Source organism: Myxine glutinosa, chromosome 12, assembly GCF_964187855.1.
Source record: "Myxine glutinosa chromosome 12, kmMyxGlut1.1, whole genome shotgun sequence".
Lineage (NCBI taxonomy): Eukaryota > Metazoa > Chordata > Myxini > Myxiniformes > Myxinidae > Myxine > Myxine glutinosa.
In genome coordinates, this window is record NC_136272.1 from 61,458,657 (window position 1) to 61,482,282 (window position 23,626).

The 23,626-nt window shown below is 42.8% G+C and overlaps 1 protein-coding gene across 4 annotated transcripts in view; it reads right to left on the reverse strand.

Annotated features, from left to right (window-relative positions):
* Positions 1-3,382: 3,382 nt before the first annotated feature.
* LOC137416212 (uncharacterized) overlaps positions 3,383-23,626 on the reverse strand; it is a 55,483-nt gene continuing 35,239 nt past the window's right edge. For 2 of the 4 annotated variants that reach the window (XM_078766859.1, XM_068101745.2), the window contains exons 2-4: positions 17,814-17,873; positions 7,315-7,747; positions 3,383-5,631 (exon numbers count right to left, since the gene is read on the reverse strand). In XM_078766859.1, the coding sequence (XP_078622985.1) occupies positions 4,271-5,631; positions 7,315-7,735 (1,782 nt within the window). In that variant the 5' untranslated portion in view covers positions 7,736-7,747; positions 17,814-17,873 and the 3' untranslated portion in view covers positions 3,383-4,270. The remainder of the gene's footprint in view (positions 5,632-7,314; positions 7,748-17,813; positions 17,874-23,626) is intronic. The other 2 variants (XM_078766858.1, XM_068101746.2) reach the window with 1 other exon arrangement.

Genomic DNA, 23,626 nt, shown 5'->3' on the forward strand with positions numbered 1-23,626 from the left:
GGAACTACATCTGAGTGCCACACTAAAATAGGTAAAAATTTATCGGGTCGGGACGCCCCGAGGGTAGAGAAGGGTGCAATGTTGCGAATATGGGATTTGGCCTCCATATCCGCTTGTAAATATTCCCCTATTTCCCCAATACTCCCCAACTATCCCCAATCCCCCATTCCCTAGTCCCATTGTCTGTAAACAACACTCTGTAGAACCGACCTTCCCCTTTTTCCCCCATTAAATGTCGTACCCAGGTCCACCGCATCTCACGTAGACAACTTTCGGACATCTTGCTAGTTATTCTTAGTCTATGTCAGTTAAGGACTCGTTTCCATTAATTCTGACTCTTCGTTGCACCAGAATGTGATTATATGGCACCAGTAGTGAGTTTAGGACCTTCCCATACCTCCCCGCATCTCTTCCCCATGAAGAAGCTACAACAACAACAACTACAACAGCAGAGGGGGGCGGCGCGGCGACGGCGCGGGGAGTGTGCGTCCTCACACCGGCTCGGTTAGCCGCCATTGACCATGCGCTCCGACGGGGTTACCACGAAGGGGCTGGCTGTCAGCTCCTCGTCAAGGGCGGAGCCTGGTAACCCCCCCCCCCCCGCACCCAATAAGAAGGGCGGACCGATTCCATCTGGGGCGGAGCTAACGAGCCGAGGGCGTGTCACTCCCCGCCGGATATACGCGACGACTAACCGGATGTGAGGTCAGATGCGCCCCCAGCTTGAGAAGACAAGAAAGCTACCTCCGAGCGCTGAGAGACCTCCTGCATCTTTTGGGCCGCGCTATCCTGTCCCTGAGCACAAGGTGCACCTTGTGCTGGCCATCGAAGACCCGCTTTCCTTGCCATCAATCCCCGTGTGAGTCAGTTTTTGTCCTGTTTATCTGTCATCTGTCGGGGCTATTATAAGACCGAGTTTAAGTGCCTATCTTCCTATGCTGTCCCTCTTGTAGTTGTAATCTGACCTTCCGCCATAATATAACCTCCTCCGGAGGTCTTGAGAACCGTACCCCTGGTGTCGTGTCATTGTAAACCCAGCCGTGTGTCCTTTCCTCAACTGATTTAGCACAGCGCGATTAGTCAACGTTCGGGTGGAATCGGGTAAGTTTGTTAGGTCGCGGTCACCAACCGCTCGGTCTATAACATCTAGCCACGATCTATAACAATAGCTTTAAAATCGATATAAATATTGTTATGTTTGTGGTGGGTAGGCAATGGAATACCTTAGGTCAGGTAGGATTGTTTCGGATAGTGTGCTCGACTATCGAGAAAAATAAGAAACACCCATGTAACTAAGTAGGGAATCTGTTACACCGGATGTTGCGTAAAGTTGTATAATTGTCTCCATGGTGAGGGGTGGGGCTATGTTAATTAGGTAAGGTTTAAGGGTAATTAATTCCCTGTATGTAAATTTCACCTGTGGTTTTTCCCTTGTTCTGTATGACACACACCACACCTGTGTTTGTGTTTAAAGGTATTCCCTCCATTAACAATGCTTTATCATTGATGTTGAGAAAAATGCTGGAAATTTGCTGGAAACTGGAAATTTGAGAAAAATGTGGTGGCAACCAGCTGTGTGGCTGCGCATGCGCGATTTGAATAACACCATACAGCCCATCTGCGCATGCGCGGCTTTGATACACATGTAGCGTCATCCCGTACACGAAGATTGGTCCAGGGGTGTCGTCATTTGCGCATGCGCGGTTTTTTCAGCATTCAAATGCTTCAGTAATCGCCTCATAGACCACTTGCGCATGCGCAGTGTTGACGCGATCGACGCATTGGAATGTTTGAGAGAACGGCGAGGCGATCTCGAGAACGAAATGGCAGTCTATAATATGCTTGAAGAACTTAATGATTTTCAGAATAAATACATTTTAAAATAACTTAAGCTTGTGTTCATTATTTACAAAAAGGCCTACCAGTCCCATTGGCTGTCTTTAATTTCTCTCTGGACGGCGCCACGGCAGATGAGGAGGACCGCAAGGCATGGGCACACAAAAACAACACCTCTGTATGTGCAATCCATGCTTTTCAAAAAAAAAAAAAGGAAAAAAAAAAAACCGCATCGCCGCATCAATTCTGGTAGTTTGGTCTGACCAGAGACCAGCAATATATTTTTTTCGGCCTTACCCAATGAGAGAAAAGACTGATGCGATCGGATGGAGAGGAAACCAAGAAAATAGGAAGAACAAAGCAATTTATTACAAATGTACAAGAAGGAGAAGAGGAAACGAAAGAAATGTACAAGATAGGAAGAGGAAGAAGAAGCACACAGGGCAGCCTTAAACAGTCTTATCTTATTCCCTGGACAAACGGGCCCGTCTCACATACAGACACTCACATGGGGACGGAGATGGTCGGTTGAGGGTCCGGCGATGGCGTCCACCTCGTCCGGTCCCCGACTCGTACCGAGCAGATGGATGAAGAACAGCAAGCAGGCTCCACGTGGCGTTGGTGCGAGCGGACAATTATAACGCGGGGCGAATGGTAGGGCTGGGCTCTGGCGGCTACACCGGCGGCTGCGTATGTAATCAGAATAGGCGCGAACAATGCGCGTTTCTCATACGAGTCCTTTCAGCTGCGCTCGCCCCCTCAAGTTCTTTGGTTCAACACTCCGGTTTGTAACTCAAGCCCTGTAACAATGCCAACGCTGCAGTCCTCCGGTAAGTCTTGTCAATACCACTCTTTCTCATAAGTCTTCTCAATGAGCTCTCTCCCAATAAGTCCTGTGTAAGGGCTTTGCGTTCGCGCTTTTATAACTCATACAGCGATTGCTCCGCCAGCCCAAAAGCCACGCCTATCAGGCGATTTTACCTCAGCCCTGGTTGGCTGGTCATCGCTTACCGGCCCCGCCCTGATGGTGGGTTGACGTGGCCGCACCTCCATTCCTGTGCTCCGCCTCCTTTCTCGGGCTTTACCTCGTGGCTTATGGCGGTGTTGAGCGAGCTCACGGGCAGCGAAGGCTGCGGCCAAGGAGCGTACCAAATTGGGATGGGCCATGGGGCACAGACAGGAGGGTGCGCTTAATGGCGTCACTTGGAGAGGGAGGCTGGCAAAATGAATGGATGGGGACCTACACCTTATTTGATTGACACAACGCAGATTCAACTATTGGAAACATGGCCTTATCTATACACATACTAATGAAATAACTGAAGTCCTTTAGTGACCTACATGTTGTTTGTGGCCTACCTATGGGGTGCAACCTTTAACCCTTTAATGATGTCATATTTACAAGTGTGGGTTCTCAAAACCGCAACAATATGTATTGTGATGCCTATTAGTGCATTCGAATGATGGCCGTTATGTATTCTCCCTTAGATGCTGTTTGAGATTGATTCAGATTAAACCTGGATCAAGAAAGCGGTTGTGAGATTGATTTTACAACAAGGACCTCTATTTATTCCAAAACTCTTTACAAATTCAAGTTTCATGAAAAACATAGGCAGGAGTATTCTTCTGATAAACAATTTTACAACAAGGGTGATCTCCCCATATCACACATGGCAATGAAATGTAGACGACAGCAAAGATTGAGTAAAAATTGATGTTCAAACTGACATGAAAAGATGCAATCTGAGCATAACCAAAAATGGACAAGAAAAACAAATAAATCAGATAGAAAAGAAAATTCCGAAACACTGGTCACAATCAAAATATTCAAATGCTTTCTCCTTCCTGGTTCACTGAACACCTTGCCTCCTGCTGAGGATCGCTTTCAAGGGGGGCACGTACAACCCAGTATGGGTAATGATATGTAAATTTAACAAACCATTGTCAGCAAAATTCTTCCCACCGTCAGAGCACTTTTTATGCGAGCACTCCAGCATGGGTTGCACGTTGGAAGTTCAAGCTCCGTTTAGAAGTAAAATCCTTGTCACAAATAGAACATTTGTAAGGACGCTCTCCTTGGTTGTTATCTCAATCGGCGGGTTTTAAGAGGTGGGAGGCAGTTCTCCCGGAACTCAAAATCTCCACCTCCTTTTTCGGGAAAGGATTATTATTCATGAACCAGTTTGTGAAACTTCATTCTCATAGCTTTATCCAAGGGCTCATTTTAGAATCCTCACTGAACCTCTGACAGCCTCCACCTGTCGTTTGTTTGCTGTGATATGCCCCGGAATGCTTTTTAAGTGCTCAGTTGGGGTTTTCTTGATCATCCGGATTCCCTGTTGCTCTGACTATCATTGGTACAATTTCAGGTTTCTTCAATTTCGAAATCCTCTTAACCTCATTTTTCATATCCTGGTATTTCAGATTTCAGCGCTCATGTATGGATCCTCATATGCATTTTCAAATTTACTTTGTGAGAGAAGCCTTTATCACATAACGAGCATTTGTGGGGTCCCTCTCCTGTATGGATCCTCATATGTAATTTCAAACCGCCTTTTCCAGAGAAACCTTTATCACATATCGAGCATTTGTGAGGTCGCTCTCCTGTATGGATCCTCATATGTAATTTCAAATTGCTGTTTAGAGAGAAACATTTATCACATATCGAGCATTTGTGGGGTCGCTCTCCTGTATGGATCATCATGTGTAATTTCAAACCGCCTTTTCCAGAAAAACCTTTATCACATATCGAGCATTTGAGTGGTCGCTCTCCTGCATGGATCTTCATATGTCTATTCAAATTGCTTTTTGTCAAGAAACCTTTATCACATATCGAGCATTTGAGTGGTCGCTCTCCTGCATGGATCTTCATATGTCTATTCAAATTGCTTTTTGTCAAGAAACCTTTATCACATATCGAGCATTTGTGAGGTCGCTCTCCTGTATGGATCCTCATATGTAATTTCAAATGGCCTTTTTGAGACAAACCTTTATCACATATCGAGCATTTGTAAGGTCGCCCTCCTGTATGGATCCACATATGTGATTTCAAATTGCCTTTTTGAGAGAAATTTTTATCACATATCGAGCATTTGTAAGGTCGCTCTCCTGTATGGATCTTCACATGTAATTTAAAATGGCCTTTATGAGAGAAACCTTTATCACATATTGAGCATTTGTAAGGTTGCTCTCCTGTATGGATCCTCATATGTGATTTCAAATGGCCTTTTCGAGAGAAACCTTTATCACATATTGAGCATTTGTAAGGTTGCTCTCCTGTATGGATCCTCATATGTGATTTCAAATGGCCTTTTCGAGAGAAACCTTTATCACATATCGAGCATTTGTAAGGTCGCTCTCCTGTATGGATCTTCACATGTAATTTTAAATGGCCTTTATGAGAGAAACTTTTATCACATATTGAGCATTTGTAAGGTTGCTCTCCTGTATGGATCCTCATATGTGATTTCAAATGGCCTTTTCGAGAGAAACCTTTATCACAGGCAGAGCACTTGTGGGGGCATTTTCCAGTGTGGATCCTCATGTGTATTTTGATGCTACTCGTTGAAGCAAAATACATTTTGCACACATTACACTTATAACGTATTCGCCTTTCCACAACCTTTTTGTGTTTGTTTAATTTAATATTAATCTTGGTGTTGCGAGGCCCAGGCATGCACTTGCATTTTATAGGAAGTGAGTCTTGATTTCGTGATTGTTTCTTCAAAAAAGGCTTCTTCCTCACTGTCAAGCTGCGACTGGACCTTATTTGTCCCATAGTACTTCTGGTTTGTTCTACAGAAACAAAGAACACAGTATTTTTTTTTTTCAAAATCAAAATGTAAAATATTTAACAGATTTTAGAAAATTATATATTTTCTCAACACAAAAGATTGTGCATTAATTTTTTACATTTCCACTTAGCAGTTGCAAAACAGGAAGCACTTCTGTTTAAACTTTAAAGATTGCTAAAAGTTAAAGGAAAAGATTGTTTTAAAGAAAAATTCCGGATATTAAGTGCTATTGAAGCAGTCTTCTACATCTCTCAAAAATATCGCGCACTTTTCTTCTTCACACCGCAAGAGCCAATCATGTCGTTCGGGGCATGACCTGAGGGCTCTTTCTCCACCCCACCCCCCCCCCCCCCCCACCCCCCATTTCTCCGCCTCTTGTGGGTGGGCTCAGTTTCTGGGTACATGCTTGACTTTCTGCCAGCAGGGTTGTTATCATTTAAAGGTTGCTTTCATGGCCGGCCATGGTAATTGTATTTTTAAGGGATGGCAGAAACGTAAGGTAAAGACTACAAAGGGCAATCACACACTGGAGAACACTAGCCTTCGACCCTAATGATAATTTGCACAGCACCACCACCCATGTGGTGAACAATCAAACAACTTTAAGCTACAGTTCCCCTACTTAAGTACATCGAGATTTCTCCTCCACGATTTCTCCCCTAACCCTACAGTGATGACCGGTTTCCTCCGCCTTCCCACTTTTGATACAACCCCACTTTCATTGGACATGCTTTGATAGAACCCCCCTTGGATACAACCCCACTACGTACACAAACACACGCACACACACATACACGCCCCCCTACACACATCCCCACCCTCCCCCCCCTCCCCACACACACATCCCAACCCCCACCACACACGCATATCCCCACATACACACACAAACACACACACACAACACCCTAACCTCCCCCCACCCACACAGACATACACACACACACACATCCCCATCCCCATACACACACACACATCCTCACATACACCCCCCCCCCCCCCCCAACACACACAAACACATATCCACACACATCCCCACAAAAACACCCCACCCCCCACACGCACACTCACACATCCCCACCTAAACACACACACACACACACGCACATCTCGACATACACACACATCCCCACACGAACACATATCCACACACAAGCACACCCCCCTCCCCCCGCACACACACACTCACACATCTCCACACACACACATCCACACACGCACACACACCCACCCCCCCCCCCCCCACGCACACACGAACACCCCCCCCCCCCCACACACACGCACACACACACACACACACACACACATATATATATATATATATATATATATATATATATATATATATATACACACACACACACACACACACACACGCGCACACACACGCACACACACAAAATCCTGTTTCCTGCTATGCAGAGGAAGGACTAATTTTATCATCCACATCCAGATCTTCACCAAAATCTAAGCAATACGTCCTCGTCACACACGTGACCTGTCCACCAAGTTTCCTCAGAATGCATCCATAATGTTTTGAGATATCCTGCTCACAGACAAACACACATGGGTGAAAACATAACCTCCATCTACCTTTAGTGGCAGAGGTAAAACTAAAAAATAAATCACAGAACATAAAGGTTACATCTTGACATTCTACGTTGAATTTAAAAAATACGTCACGTACCAGACTTGGGTGTGAATCCATCATCCTGAAATTGGAGAATGCGGGAATCACGGAGCCCGATTCCACAGAAACCAGAAACGTTGGCCCGGTGCACGTTTTGGGATCCGAAAATCTTTCCACAGAAACTGGAAAGTTCCCGAATAACATTCTCTAAGTTGACAAAAACACTTCCCAAAAGAGAGGAACCTGCAATCCGGACATCTTGAGTCTTCGAAAAAGAGTTCATAAATGTACAGAAGTCAGCATACATCGCAAATTGTAATTTCTCTTTGGAGAGAGAAAGGAGCTCGGTCCGTAATGGAAACGACTCAGTGCAAGCTCGAAGAACCTTCTCATTGTCAACTCCAAGTTTATCCATCACTGCTTGGGCTGTTTCTGCTCTCAGGCCTTGGGACTTGAGCCACTCCAAGAAGTTCTCCATTTCACCGATGACCTGCCAAGGATACAATGTTTATGTTAATCACAGAAAAGTTATACATGTTATTGTCTTTACTCACTTTGGAATGTTTTGTGAGTTATTATCTCATCCAATTTGATCACGTGTCTAGATATAACGGTAAACGTATCCACCTTGAACACCGCATTTACACGAACAGTTTACCTAAGAGACACCCACACTCACCTCTGAGCTGTGAACCATTTTATTAATTATTATCAACTTAATCAGCTATAATTTACCTCAGACGAAAAGAGTATCGATCGAGTTTATTAATTATTACCTCAGTATAATCAGCCCTCATTACCTCAATCTTGATCATCCGTGTAAATCATCCAGTTCTTTCACGTTCGACTCGAGTCCGTCAATGTGTTAACTATGAAATTAAACACAATCAGTCATGGTGATTTCCCGCTCATCAACGCGATTAGCTGAGCCCATCGACCCAGCACGGATCTCAATGAGGGTCTGACGGAACAAGTGTTACAAATCAACCTTAGAAAAGGAAGATCTCTTGGAACAGATTTTCAAATGGATAAAGATGGAATATGATACGTTTGATGCTCCAGTTCAGAGATCCGACACTTTATTCTTCTTCTTCAGTCTCCATATTCGACGCCATGTTTCATGTTTGACGAAATGAACGAACGTGTGAATCCAATATGGCTCCTTCTTTCCCCCTCATTGTACATTTCTCATGTTCAAACATTTCCCCTCAGCAAACACAATAATTCTACATTTATCATTAATAACTTGATAATTCCTAAACCCCGTCACGAGTACAGGTACGTTACCTCAGCTGATGAAATTTGAGACATCTGCAGCGACAAGATACGTCCAAGCTAAAAGGGAGGAGCTTAATCGTGTGACGTCATGAAAAAACGCGTTGACGCAGCCCCGCAGAACGAGAGTGTAATGCTAGTGTAGGCTGGTATGTCATTTCGTGCTTTTTTTTTGTTAAAAGCAAAATTCCACTTGATTCCTTGTCTTTGGGGTGTCACATGTTCGAAAAAATAGGTTGTTAATTTTTTTAAACGGATTAAGGCTGTCAAATCCAAGATGGCCGCCAAAATATATAAGTTCCATTAAAACTGGTATTCTGAACACAGTATGAGGTCCAAATTAATGATAATACCCATAATTTCAATACCAAGGAAATCAAAATCAAAATCCAAGATGGCCGCCACTTCTTAAATAACCACAGTACAAAAACTTAATGTTCTTGATAACACAAATTGTGAATGATGAAATAGGTCCATTTTGGTGGTAATGCCCACATAAGTAATGCTAGGCCGTTGGGGAAACATGTTACTGATTCGTTGAAATCGGTGGATGCCAGCCATAGTGAGAAATAGTGAGAAAATCCAATATGGCTACCACTGTTTTACACAAAGGTCCACATTGCTATAACAATGATAGCGTAATGTAATTTCCTGTTTGACCATATTTAAATATTCCTGTCTCACAATCATCCGTTTTACCTTACAAGTCCTCGTGTTCATCTCCCACAATGTTCTGAGCTGATTGTTCATTGTTGCTACAGCCGTAGTTCAAACAGCTACAGACCTCTGTGCATGGGAGTTTATTGCTGCGGCAACTACAGGAGTTTCCTTTGCATCCTGATTTGCAGCCACATTTTACCAGCTTAGTCACGGCCTCTGGTGCTGGAGGGTTCAAACACATCACCGGAAGAAATCTATTTTCCTCTGACTTCCATCCGTAGTCAGTGGGAGAAGGAAGCGACGGTTGACTTTTGCATGCCTGCATCCATATCATTGCAATATAATGTGCTCGCAGAATGTGTGGTGTCAATGATCCAGAGGTTGGAGGCAGACTCTCTCCCTCGGCCTGTCGATTTGCGTACAAGAACCATCGTAGTGCATTTACTTTGGTGTGTGTTTTGGATCTGTACAACAAGCAAACGAACCTTTCCAGTTGGTCAATTGCGTTTGGAGAGGGTGTAGCAGCAGATTTGCCAAGTGAAGCAAGTGAATCCAGTATATATCATCGCAGGACATGAACACCTTCATACACCAGTCCTTTGTCCTGCCAGCGAACCTGCCACACATATCTGATCCTGTGAAAGAATGAAACCCGAGAATAGCTGAGGCGCGGTTAACTCCTAACTTTTCAAAGATAGGTTTGACTGCAATTTTCCTATTCAGTTTTCCTTTTCCGGTAAGGAAATATGTCTCAGCAGGTAGCTGTGGATACATGTGGATCATCAGCAAGAAGACATCGGTATCTGGAGAGTCTATTACAAGTTCTACATCGCCGTTAACTGTTAGGACATGGAGCAAGAGTAACGTATCCGCTTCTTCATGACCGTGTTTTACCAATTCATCAGGCACACTTACATTGCCTTTTGTCTCAGTGCCGAAGGTTACCATGAACTTCTTCAATTTGTTAGCAGAGCTGTTGCTGTGATCCAGAGTCTATGCAGCTAAATACTCTACAAGTTCTGCCTTGGTTTTGACACTTGAAAGGAAGTCCTTCAAGGAAATATTCTGGATCAGTGTACTATCTTGGATGTGATAGTAGGTCCAGTTTCCCTTTGTTCTCTTTTTTCTCATTTGCTCTTTCAGAGAACTTTCGACGTATCTGTCAAATACCAGTCTTACTTCGTCGTAGTTAGCTGCAATCCTGATAAGCTTTTCAAGAAATAACATGGCAAAATCACTGCATGTTTTCATTTTGTCTGTCTTGGAGATGGAGTTAACGAGGGCCATGCCATCTATGACTACAACTTTAAATTTCTCAGACATGTCGGACATGTCAGTTGAAGCTTCTTGCTCAGGCTGCGCTTCTTGTACTTCAGGCGCCTCGGCTTGGGGTGGTACTTCAGTTTGGGAGTTTTCACTCAATACTTGGTCGCCAGAAACACTCGGTATGGCATTAGCTGGATCGCTTGTGGCTTCTGTTGGGCTAGGTTGCTCCTTGGTAACTAGCGCTTCAAGATGATGAAGGACCTTAGCCTTGTCATATGCTAGGAGAAGTGACCCATCCGAAGCGAAAAGGGCACGTGGAACAATTCCAAATTCATACTTCCCAATACAGTCCTTTAGATCAAGGTCTGGACGGCTTCTTGATGCTACTATAAACCTCTGTAGGAGTCCTCGTTCTTCTTTGACTTTAATGAGTTTGTCACCTGCTTTCACTTTCTTCACTGTGTTGGCACTTTTGAAAGTGCCTATGTTCTTTCTCTTCATTGGATCCCACACTGAAAGTTTTCCTTCTGTAAGGCGTTCTTTGACAAATGTCTGGAACAACTGTTGTCCGATGGCATCGCGGTCTACTATGTCCTTTGTTACCTTTTCATCAATTACTTTCTTGGTAAGAAGGTTACACAGGTCACTGTCATCGGTTACGAATGGGTCTCCATGAACAACAAATACCTCTGTCAATCTAGCAGAATTTCTCATTACTCGGGTGGACTTTCCCCCTGTGATCTCGTGGTGTTGGTCTCTGGTATCAGCACCTTCCATGCCATATTCTCTTTGAAACTCCTCTACTAGATTAGACAAGTCAGGTGCAATCAGGAAGAAACGGTCTAGAGCTCTCTCAATTTGGGTTATTCCAGTAATGCCTCCAATGACCTTGAGTTTGCAGTTCTCCTGCTCAATTCCGTGATCTGGACCTATTGAAGTGAATGCAGCAATCCCCTTCGTCACACAGAAATTTCCTTTGAGGAGTTCTGCCCAGACATCTGGAAAAACTTGTTCTGTTTTGCTGCATTGTTGACAGGTACAAAGGGAGCAAACGTGCGTTGTTCAGGTGGTCGTGAGCAAAGAAGTACTTGATAAGAGCTTCAGTGCTTTCCATATGCAGCAGCAGGTCCCGTTGTCTGGTAGCTCTAATATACTGAAGGATAGTTTCAAACTGCCTCAAGTAGTTACGGATGTAGTGTTGAATTGGTGCTGGATTGCTTTCAAACTGTCCCAACTTTGTGAGGATATCTCTAGATTCGAACATGGTCATGGTTTCTCTGACGGCATCTCTGAGGTTTTGACGGTTGCCTGTGTTCATGCTGATATCTTTCTGATATGCTTTTTCCAAATCAATGGACGCTTCACTTAGGAACACTTTCTCTTCTGGTGCTTTTGTTAGGAACCTGTCAAAGTAGAGATGGTATAGAGCAAGCAATGTTACAGTATGTGCTTCTAGGGACCTGTAGAGATGTTTTCCATTTAGGATTTGCGTTACGCTTGTTGGAGAATATAGTCCAGCTTCCACCCAAGCCTGGTCAATGCCGCTTCCTTCTGCCATATTGAAATTGAATTTGAATTTGACTGCCATATTGAAATTAATTGTTTTTGAATTCCTTGGTATTGAAATTATGGGTATTATCATTAATTTGGACCTCATACTGTGTTCAGAATACCAGTTTTCATGGCATTTATATATTTTGGCGGCCATCTTGGATTTGACACCCTTAATCCGTTTTAAAAAATTAACAACCTATTTTTTCGAACATGTGACACCCCAAAGACAAGGAATCAAGTGGAATTTTGCTTTTAACAAAAAAAAAACACGACAGCCATTTTTAAGACATAGCAGCCTACACTATGCACCCAACAGTCGAAGGACGAGTCCATGGATTTGAAGAGGGAGGGGTGCACCAAACCCGAGCCGTAGATAGAGACAGCTCTGCACCCCAGTCCCTGCTCCTTTCTGTCCGAATTATTTCACAATGATTTGTTTTTGGTCAGAATTGAAAACATGAGCTGAGCTGTCCTTTTATTACGTATCAAAATAATGCAAACTAAAGTGATGAAATGTAATCAACTTTATTAAGTAGGCCCAAATGGTTCGCAGAGTGAGCAGCCGGGAGAATGTACATGTCTGTGTGTACAACGTGTGTACATGTAGCCTAATGTTTGTTTTTGTATGTCACATGATTTTGTCACTATATTCACTCCAGTCGCCGGTATATAATCATCCAAGTAACTAGTCAGGTTCACTATGTTAACAAATATAATTTCTTTCAAAATTTTGGGATTAGCAAACCTGTACATTTTTGGAATCTTCAGAGCATGGAGAATCTGAAGATCAATGTTGGCATTTGCACAGACACCTGCATGGCCGCCATTTTGGATTTTGAAAATGGCCGCCATAAAATACATATTTTGCGCGATCTCGGCTTCTAGTCAACCTAGAGACTTAATTAAATATGCTAATCCTATGTTTTCTGGGTCAAGGAATCCAATAAAGGCCTCAAAACAGTGCTCAGGATTATAGAAAAGCAACAAACAAAGGTAATTGAAAACCATTGTCTTTATATTTGTGATATAACTGTATTACATAATACATGATATTGCAAGTCCTTTGAAGTTATAGGTTGTTATAGGAAGTTATAGGTAGTATCAGATTGAACTATAAGTCCTATACACAGGATCTTCGAGGTCTATACCGTTCAGGAATATGCTTTTACACATCTTCATCACTGTCCTGAGTGTCATTTTCGCAAAGGTGTTTACGCAAATGTAAACATTACGTTTTGGATTCCTCATGCTCTGAATATTCCAAAAATGTGTAGTTTTGCTAATCTACCAAAATTTTGAACGAAAAAACATAGTGAACCTGACTAAACCGGTTGTTATAGATTGTCATTCCAAATCCTCCTCCATACTATAAGCCCGAGAGCCTGGATCTTTTCCCCTCCCCCCATAGTTAAACAACAACAACATCAGCGTCATAGGTTATATATATATCCGCATAGATATATATATATAACACGAGATGTCGCGCGACACCTCCCCGGATACATGGAACAGTCCGCCATCTTGGGGAGGTCCTTCAAAGCTGACGCGCTGGTGCAGTTAAAAGCAGCGAAATGCCGCAATTTTGTGCAGCGTACGGCTGTACAAATACACGTACATTGGAGTCAAAGGACAAATAGTGCGGGAGCCCAGAAACATTTGTTTCACATCTCGAGTACAAAAGGTTTGAGGCCTGGAATATATGCATCTATGATAGGAGACCCCAAAAAGGCAATTCTTAAGTTCTGCAATTCTGCACAGCAACCAGGGGGCGCCACCAAAGACCCCTAAATGTGACTCTTAATTCACAATTTGAGTACATCTTTCAAACTTGTCTTAAAATGTTCTCTATAGGAGTGGAAATCAGAATTCCCAATTCTTAAGTTTTCAATTTGTGTATTAGGTCGCTTAAGAACGACCTAATTAACGCTAATTAACGCTAATTAGCATTTTTAATTCACAATTTGAGTACATCCATGAAACATATGGCAATGTATTCCTTAGGTCATCCTAAATCAAGATCAGTCATTCTTAAGTATCCATTTCATGTATTAACCCACTTAAGAATGCACACTGACAAAAAGGAGAAACATAGATTGTATACAAACACAATGTTTTATTTTTTTATAAACTACACAAAAATGTACTTAGTATGCATGAATTATGCTTCAAAATCAGATCATAGTAAGTCATGTAGTAAATTGGCGTCCTGGTTCTACCGCCCATCAACAATTAAATCTCAAATCTCGGAACAAAAAACAATTTTTAATGTTAATTTTATAAAAATTAATAGCTAATGTCTAACTTTTACTCTATTAGCGATATTGCTGTTTTATCTCTGACTATCGCTTATAAACTATTTAACATGTTTAAGCTAATTACCCTGAACTAAAAACAAATTTTAATGTATGTAAAAACTCAACTAACTATATCAACGAAAAATTATTGAATTTATCTCAAACATCAACATGATTGTATATATGTTGTTTTATCCAACATTCCTAACATTATTTTGCTTAAAATTTCAAAAACATTACAAATTCCCTGTCAGGATGCTTTGGATATGTACCGTACTGAATATAATCGTATGAACAGGTTTGGTCGATTGTAAACCTACACATCACCATCATCACCATCTCCTTCAACGTCCTCTTCATCATAAGATGACTGCGCTAGGACCTCATCATCGTCAGCATCAGCTAATTCTTCATCATCTGGAACGAGCGACTCCGGAAGTTGGTCTCCCTCAAACCAGATGGGTTTATATTGATCTCCCACTAGTTCCCATCCGTCATCCTCTGATGGGTGTTGCTGGATGATTGGCTGGTCAGCATTGGCCCACATTCTTGAAACAAGCGATACACGCTTTATGTGGGCAGCAACCTCTCTTTCGCATGGAGGAATACTACTGGCATCAGCTCCCTTCAGCTTTTCAAGTGGGTTCTTTCCTCTTAACTTGGGCTTGTAAATTCTTTCAAAGGTCTTGAACCTGTAGGCGTTTAACGTTTCCTTCGACTTCTCTTTGGCTCCATACATTATAGCACTGAATTTCAAGAGTGTGTCCTTGCATTTCTCGCTTGGCAGTCCATCTGTTGACAAAGCTTTGAAAGCTTGCTGTACATCGGGCATCTTTTCCAGCTTATTAAAGGGCTGAACCTTGCCCTTTCTTACAAATGCTGCGGTGTAATCCGAGCCGGTAAAGGCATGGAAGGCAGGGAGGGATGTGGAATGGGCCTAACATTATGAAAATGTTATCAAATTTCGGTTTCTCAGTCACTTGTATTTGAAGTGCCGGCTTGGCTGCGCCCAGATCATAACTGACTATTCCGTATTTCTGTCCCGTCTCATTAGCACACCTCTGCGTGATGAGGAGAGTCTCCTGCACGACCTCTAGGCTGGTGATAGGCTGGCGTAAGTTTGGCATATATAGAACCTCTTGTTTTGGAAGGTGGTCACTGCAAATGCTTGCATTAAACCCAACCCACATAATAGGCAATACATCATTGCCAATGGCATGGCTCATCATCCACACGAGGTCCAGGTGGCGAGCCTTGTTGCTAACATCTGGAAGGCTGTAGACTGCAGTGTTTTTGTAACTGAACTTCGTCATCTTTGGTATCTTCCTATATGGCTGGAGTGCAGTATCTGTACTCTCAAGGGTTCTCTTCCTTTTGCCTGTCTTTACTTGCCGAGCACTAGTTTAGGTTGAAACTGCCATGACAGCAGATGCTTCACGTTCTTCATCAGGTGCTGGCACATTTTGGTACAGAATACCCATGGTATCGTGCAGCGAATTGGCTCCAGACATGGTTTGAGTCATCTCATCGAAATTGTCGAAGGCTAATCCGACTGGTTTACCTACGACTGTTCTTTTTGGACAAGCAAGCTTCTGTTCTTGAATGGATTCAGCTGTGGCAGTTTCAACTTCTTCCAATGTGTTGTAGCTTAAACAGTGACCAAACCTGTTCAGGACTTGAACCATTTTTTTACTGCCAGTGACCGACTTAACACTCATACCAAGAGCTACATGTTTTGCAGGTTTTGCGCGACCCCGTTGTACAATGAACAAGGCATCCTGACTAGACGAATTTGCGCGGCGCTTTACTGACTCTGTATATCGCTCTGGTTTTAGCCCTCCGTACAAAATATTGAAAAAATCTACTACAAGTTTTGGGGGTGACGAGTCCCCGTTTCTTAAATCCTCCAATGTCGGACATTCAGGAAGGTCGACCTTTTCAACCTTGAGCAACTGGTTGCGCAAAAGCAATGCTGCTTTGGCGATTGTTCTCTCATCAGTAGATGTGTAATCATATACAACACGAATTGCATCATCTGCGGTTTCTGCATTATATAAGATGTTTCCAAGCCTTTTCCCAAGTGAACTCTGTATCTTTATGCGCGCTTTGAAGTGACTCATCAATGTCCTAGAGAGGCTGAAGGCGCTTCCCCTGGGCGTTTCTGCGGATGCCGAACAAATATCAAGATAACGTTCATATACAGAATTAAGAAGTTCAGGTCTGTTGTCTATTATTACAGATTGCTCAATGTATGCAAAAATGTCCAACACACTGGTCTCAGAAGGCGTTTTTGTTTCACGTGTGTCCTTTTGGGAAACTCGATTGGCTGACAACAAATACGCACTTTTACATGAATGATGGTAGTGGGCCTCCTTGGCAATTAAATCCGTATCAACTACTTTTGGAATAACCTTACTGTCATTTAATGTCTTTGCTGCATTTTGGATCGATACACCGGCTTCAATGGTTTCACATCTTCCCAACAGTTCGACGCTTCCACCTTTGAGTCGTTTTATCTTTTTCTCACAGAATAGACAAACAGGTGGCAAAATCCCGGCAGATGATGTAGAAGGTGCCGACTCCTTGGATGGACGTAAATGTGGGGCATTGCTACGGTGAACATCACTGGCGGCTTTAACAGGCGGCGTTTGGGATGAGATGGCGGTAAAGTTCTTGTAACAAGAAACATGGTAACCATCCATTTCAGCAGGAGACGTAGGCAATCTCTGAACTACACCACAATAGACAGAGTCCTGGAAATGTTGCTTTTGCCGTCTATTAGCTGCTGCTGTTTCTACTGCTTCCCATTGCGTATCCTTGAAAGGTAGAACGTCTGGACGAGCTTTCTTGTCTGCACTGCGTTGGATGTGAAGAATACATCTGCGTTCCAATGATGAAACAGTAGGCTGGACAGTAGGCTGGACAGTAGGCTGGACAGTAGGCGTAGTATTGGTGGCCGATTCCATGGTTGCATGTTTCAAATCATTGTCTGAAAAATAAAATCACAGCGGGTGGTCAGTGAGCATGGCGAGTCAGTCAGTTTTGGTCAGTGAAATCCAAAAGAAGTTATTTCAAATTTTGAGGCAATAAGTCATTATTTTCTACTCAGCTGTGGTTCGAACCTGAAATCGGTATGCATACAGAACTTTGGATACCCTCATCTGCCTGGACATTTCCTGCGCGCCACCTAGGCCTAGGGCTACATAATTCTGTATCGGCCCCGAATGCTTATTAGGCCTACAGCATAGTATTGTTTGTTGGGTTAGGGTTAGGGTTGGGTTAGGGTTAGGGTTAGGGTTGGGTTAGGGTTAGGGTTAGGGTTACCATGTTTCTTGTTACAAGAACTTTACCGCCATCTCATCCCAAACGCCACCTGTTAAAGCCGCCAGTGATGTTCACCATAGCAATGCCCCACATTTATGTCCATCCAAGGAGTCGTCACCTTCTACAACCTCTGCCGGGGTTTTGCCACCTAACCCCAAACCCTAACCCTATTTGTTGACTTACCTAAGCAGTGATCTAGGCATTGCAGGCAACATCAGACATTCTGCAGCCGATTCAGAGAATCTATGGAGGGAAAGAGCAGGAGATTCCCCATGATTAGGTCCTATGATAAACCGACAACTCCCTCTACAGGGTGTCCCAGAAAGTTCGTCCCTCAAGATAGTGTCACAAACCTGGATTGATAATGTGTTAATATTTCCCTTTAAGTCACTGGTTATTATTCCCCAAACAATGTTGTATATTGGTCCCAGTTATTCACTGCAGGACAGTCATTTCTGTAGAGAGGCACTTCCTGTTTAGGGTGTAATTGGCTCAAGTTAGGGAAGAAGCCTCCCCATTGGCTGGGAGGCCAAAACTCCTTCCTTAACCAAAACTGAACACCCTCGATCCGGCCAGCCAGACAGGTGTGTGCATGCTCAGCACTGGTGTGGGTGTCTACTTGGGGCCTGCCCTCAGGTCAGCACTCCAGCCCCTCCCTTGCATATAAGGGAGGGCCAGCCAGGGAGTGGAGGGGGGATAGCAGCCAGTGACAACCCAAATTCCGTTACAATACTGACTGCATTCTTAAGTGGGTTGATGCATGAAATGGACACATAAGAATTGCTGTTCTTGATTCACGATGATCTACTGAACAGTTTGGGACCAATTTGAAAGATGTACTCAAATTGTGAATTAACACTCACCTTGCCAGGGACGGGGTCAATGAGTACATTTTGCGTTCTTAAGTGGGTTAATACATGAAATGGATATTTAAGAATGACTGATCTTGATTTAGGATGACCTAAGGAATACATTGCCATATGTTTCATGGATGTACTCAAATTGTGAATTAAAAATGCTAATTAGCGTTAATTAGCGTTAATTAGGTCGTTCTTAAGCGACCTAATACACAAATTGAAAACTTAAGAATTGGGAATTCTGATTTCCACTCCTATAGAGAACATTTTAAGACAAGTTTGAAAGATGTACTCAAATTGTGAATTAAGAGTCACATTTAGGGGTCTTTGGTGGCGCCCCCTGGTTGCTGTGCAGAATTGCAGAACTTAAGAATTGCCTTTTTGGGGTCTCCTATCATAGATGCATATATTCCAGGCCTCAAACCTTTTGTACTCGAGATGTGAAACAAATGTTTCTGGGCTCCCGCACTAAAAGGCATCACATTCCACAAGTAAGTCATGCTTTACAGGTGTATTTGCGTTAATTTTAGTGGAAGTTTACCGCTAGCTTTGTGTTGCCATACATCCACAACACTTGTCAACAGAAAACAGGGCAGTTTGACAGCAGCTCAATCATTCCCTGACTAACAGTAACAAAAATATATTCTGTAGTTTATGCTAACTGTGTTAAGTTGGAGCTAGGTGTTATTTCTTAATTTGGAGAGCTGGGTGTTATTTGTAGATACTTTGTGTACGAGTTTCGCAATTTGACTAGTTTTGTCACATGATAATGGGTTATTCCTGGAGATTGTCCTATAAAAACATAACAAATAGTCTATGAAAGGTTCTAGAGGGTCCTGTTTCCAGACCAAGCATTGTTGGAAATGCATTAATGAATTAGTGAGTTGATAATTATGTCAAAAATAAATTTCATAGAAATACAGTTATATACGTATATATATATTTTCTTAATGCAGGTTTCCGTCAGATGCACACCAAAAGAGATTGTGGGAAGTAGCCCTCAAGAGAGAAGGGTTCAAGGCATCCAAGTACAGCGTCCTCTGCAGTGACCATTTTGAGTCCGAGAATTTTGACCGGACGGGTCAAATTGTCCGTCTCCGAGATGGGGTGATGCCATCGGTGTTTAATTTCCCATCACATCTGTTTAAAGTGAGTTGATTTTGAGAGTAGAACAGACACAAAATTATTTACTTTGCTTTTTTGCAGTTATACCAGTTAAAATTCATTGATTTTAAAATTCATTGACTCTTTTCGGAACCTAAGAAATTGAGGACCACCTCAACATCAAGGTAGGCTGCTGTGGTTTGTGACCAGATTGGGTCCTTTGTAGAGGTTGAGTGCGACAATCAGGGCTCCTCTGCCTCCAGTCATTCCGGTTTATTATAACTAAGGGTATTATCAGAGAAATGCTGCAGCATTCATAAAAATACTGATATTTAAAATAATACTGATATACTATATTTTTAGTGTGGAAATAGGTCTAAATAATTATCTGGTAATTTTGTTTTCACTGGGAACCAGTTTATTTGTCATGTAAATGCCCTGATTAAAGAAATAAATGTAATGCCTACATAACGTGTTTATGTGTTTCTGATTAATATATCATAAATAGTTTAAACATTTATAAATAATAAAAATAAAATTAAAGCAATATTAAATCCTATATATACACAAAGAATTAAGTTAAGCACCCCTACACAACGAATTAAGGTAAGCACCCCCTAATATATATTCTTTGTGTATATGTATATGTTGGCATATATTCTAAGGTATGTGAGATCAAATAATGATTGGTATGACATTAGCAATTATCCATTGATGAAATTGAGTGATCAAAGTGAAAAAAAGTGATTGGTTGAGTCAGTGATCCGATCACGTGGGTCCTACACACGTTATTGACGCAAAGATCGCTAGAGGTCTTCTCAGAACAATGACTGTACGTTAGAAAACATAAACGTCATCCACACTGTCCGTGATGGACCTATAGCTCCATACTTAAATTGAGGTGAAAATATGCCTAAAATTCCCAAAACATTTCACCTTAAATTATTCAGAATAAAATATTGAAAACGGCATGATTGTTATGTTTTTATGTGACCATAATATCACTTCTCCAGAAAATATAGCAATATCATGGGTATATTACACTGTTTTGACGACAACAAACTTGTAATGTGCGAGGTTGTAAAAAAACGGGGGGGGTGCTTAACTTAATTATTTGTGTATATATATATATATATATATATATATATATATATATATATATATATATATATATATATATATATATATATATATATATATATATATATACATATATATATATATACATATATATATATATATATCCATATATATCCATATATATATATATATATATATATATATATATATATATATATATATATATATATATATATATATATATATATATATATATATATATATATATATATGTATATATATATATATATATTGTTGCGGATATGAGGATTGTATTTTTTTTATTGTGTTGTATTGTAGTAAATTGTTGTGAATTATTGCTTAAGTCTGGACCCTCCTGCCTCCAGTGTTGTATAAAGGTCAAAGGGCGTTCCCGTAGTTAATTCCATAAAGCATACACGTTAGCCAATCATAGATTTCCCCCTGGTTGATAGTTATATCTTTATTATGTGTATTAGGGTAAGGCCTTGTCTCCCATTAAGATGACACTCCATTGCACCAAGTGAAATAGAGTAGATTCCTTTCATTCCCCATTCCCACTCCCAAAACTTTCATTGCCTTTCATCATTGCCAAGCCTCGATTGCCAGTTACATCCCCTCCAAAACCACCATTGAACATGTGCTCGGGTCGGGGAAGACGGGCGTGCCCGCCCGTCGTCATCAAGGGCGGAGCCAGAGGGTCGCGCGACCAACCAGGGCCGAGGTGAGCACACCGATGGGCGTGTCCTGAAGGCCGGCGGCTTGATGGCCGGAGGCGCTATAAAAGCGCACGTGCAAGGACGTTGTAGAGTGGAGTAGTTGCTGAGTTGTGTAAAAAGATCATCCAGAGAGAACCAACTGTAAGAGAACCAACTGTGAGAGTACATTGAGATCACCCAAGGAAGCTTTGTACACAGCAACGGCTGATCAAGTGGACCGATGTTTGTTCCTGAGCTGGTGCTTTTCCGAACAGAGTCCGAGGCTGGCATGTGAGCAAAAGAACATAGAGAACATTAAGGAGATCATCATCCAGGGAAGCACAAAGCCTGTTGTAGTCCTGGCAAAGCACGCGACGTCCACAGCAGCAGCAGCAGCAGCGGCGGCCACAGCAGCAACAACACTCAACAGCCGCTTGGGGCCTGGACGGCGGTTTTGAGCAGGGCCGCGAAGGAACGGCGGCTGCTAAACGTGCCGATCGTGCTGCAGGACCCCCTTGGACCTTCCTCTCCCTCCAGCCATCCGCCTCCTGCCTTTCCATCCTCTTGTGTACGTGAGTTTGTTTTGTTTGTTCTGTCCTGGGTATTTAATTAAGTTTGTATAAGCTAGGTTGCACTGTGTCTAAAATCTTCTGTAAATTATTTTATTATCTTTCCTTCTTCCTTGGTTACTTTGAGCGTTTACATAATAGGAATAAATTTAGTGGTATTTTCAACCTTTTTTTTTCGTCTTCTTCTTCTTCACATCCGTGTCGCTTTTGTCTTTTCCATATTGAATATCTGTGGCGCGATCCGGCCAACGTTCGGGAATCGGATTAGTCGGGGTAACTGTTAGGCCGCGGTGCCATCCGCTCGGCAAACCAACATCCTTATCCGCGGGCCGTAACAATTGGTGTCAGGAGTGTCGGATTCGGACCAGGGACTAAATTTATTTAGCCCAAATTTTGGAACACCAATTGTACTATTGGCAGTAACAATTGGTGTCGGGAGCGGGGTCGGACCCGAAGCGCGCTTAACGCGCTCAAAATTACGAGCTGCCGAAATTTGATTTGTTTTACAAAACCCGAATTTTGAAATCGCACCATGGCTGGTCAAGGCGACGGGATGCCGGTGGGAGAGATAGACGGGGTGGAATCGACCCAGGACCTCGGGGAAATGTATGTGGAGGAAAGGGAGGAGGAGAAAAAGGGCAATGAGGAGGTGGTTGAGGAGGTTTCAGGCGCGCAAAATTGCGCTCTCGCGCACGTGGTTACAGCGGCACCAAATAGAGCCGCGCCCTTTGTACCAACGGTGGAAGACATGCAATTATTTCTGGCTGAAATGAGGGCCCTTATGGTTAAGTCGGGTGAAGAAATGGAAGACAGAAGGAGGGCTGATAGTGAGAAAATGGAAAACAGAATGGGGGAGCGACTAGGAAATCAAATCGGGGGGTTAGACAAGAAATTTGAGGGGTTAGACAAGAAATTTGAGGGGTTAGACAAGAAATTTGAGGGGTTAGACAAGAAATTTGAGGGGTTAGACAATGGGATAGAAGGGGTGAAACATGGGTTAACGGGAGTGGAAAATAGAATGGCTGCCCAGGAGAATCAGATAGAGGGGGTGAAAGATGGGTTAAGGGGGTTAGAAAACAGGATGGAAGGCAAATTGCGGGAAGTAGGGGAGCAATCCGCCCGGGAAATCAAACGAATGGGGAACCAGATAGAGGAGGTGAAAATCGGGGTAGAAACCAAATTGAATGCTCAGAGGGATGAATTGGGACAGATGAGGGAGGCATCTACAAAAGAGAGGGAGGAGATGAAGGAGGAGATACGACGAGGTGTAAGCAAGGAGGTCTCGGGGGTACGCGAGGAGGTAAAGCGAAGCGAGAAGCGTATGGAAAAAGAGGTGAGAAATGGGACGGCAAAGTTACAAGGGGGCATAGAGGACCTGACGGAGGAGGTGGAACAGCTGACGGTGGGACAAACGGAGTTAGTGGAGCAGGTTCAAAGGAACACTGCGGTACTAGGAGGGTTAAAAGCGACACAAAACGACATTAAAAATGACTTAATAGCGACACAGAGGCAATGTCAGATGGTACGTGAGGGACTGACAACGAGGTTGGATGAGGTGACAGAAGTAATGCAGACGAAGGACCGGGAGGTGAGGACGCACATAGAGACGGTCAAGGTGGCGTTAGAGGACGAAATTGAGGAGACGCACCGGGAAATAAAAGAGGTGAAGC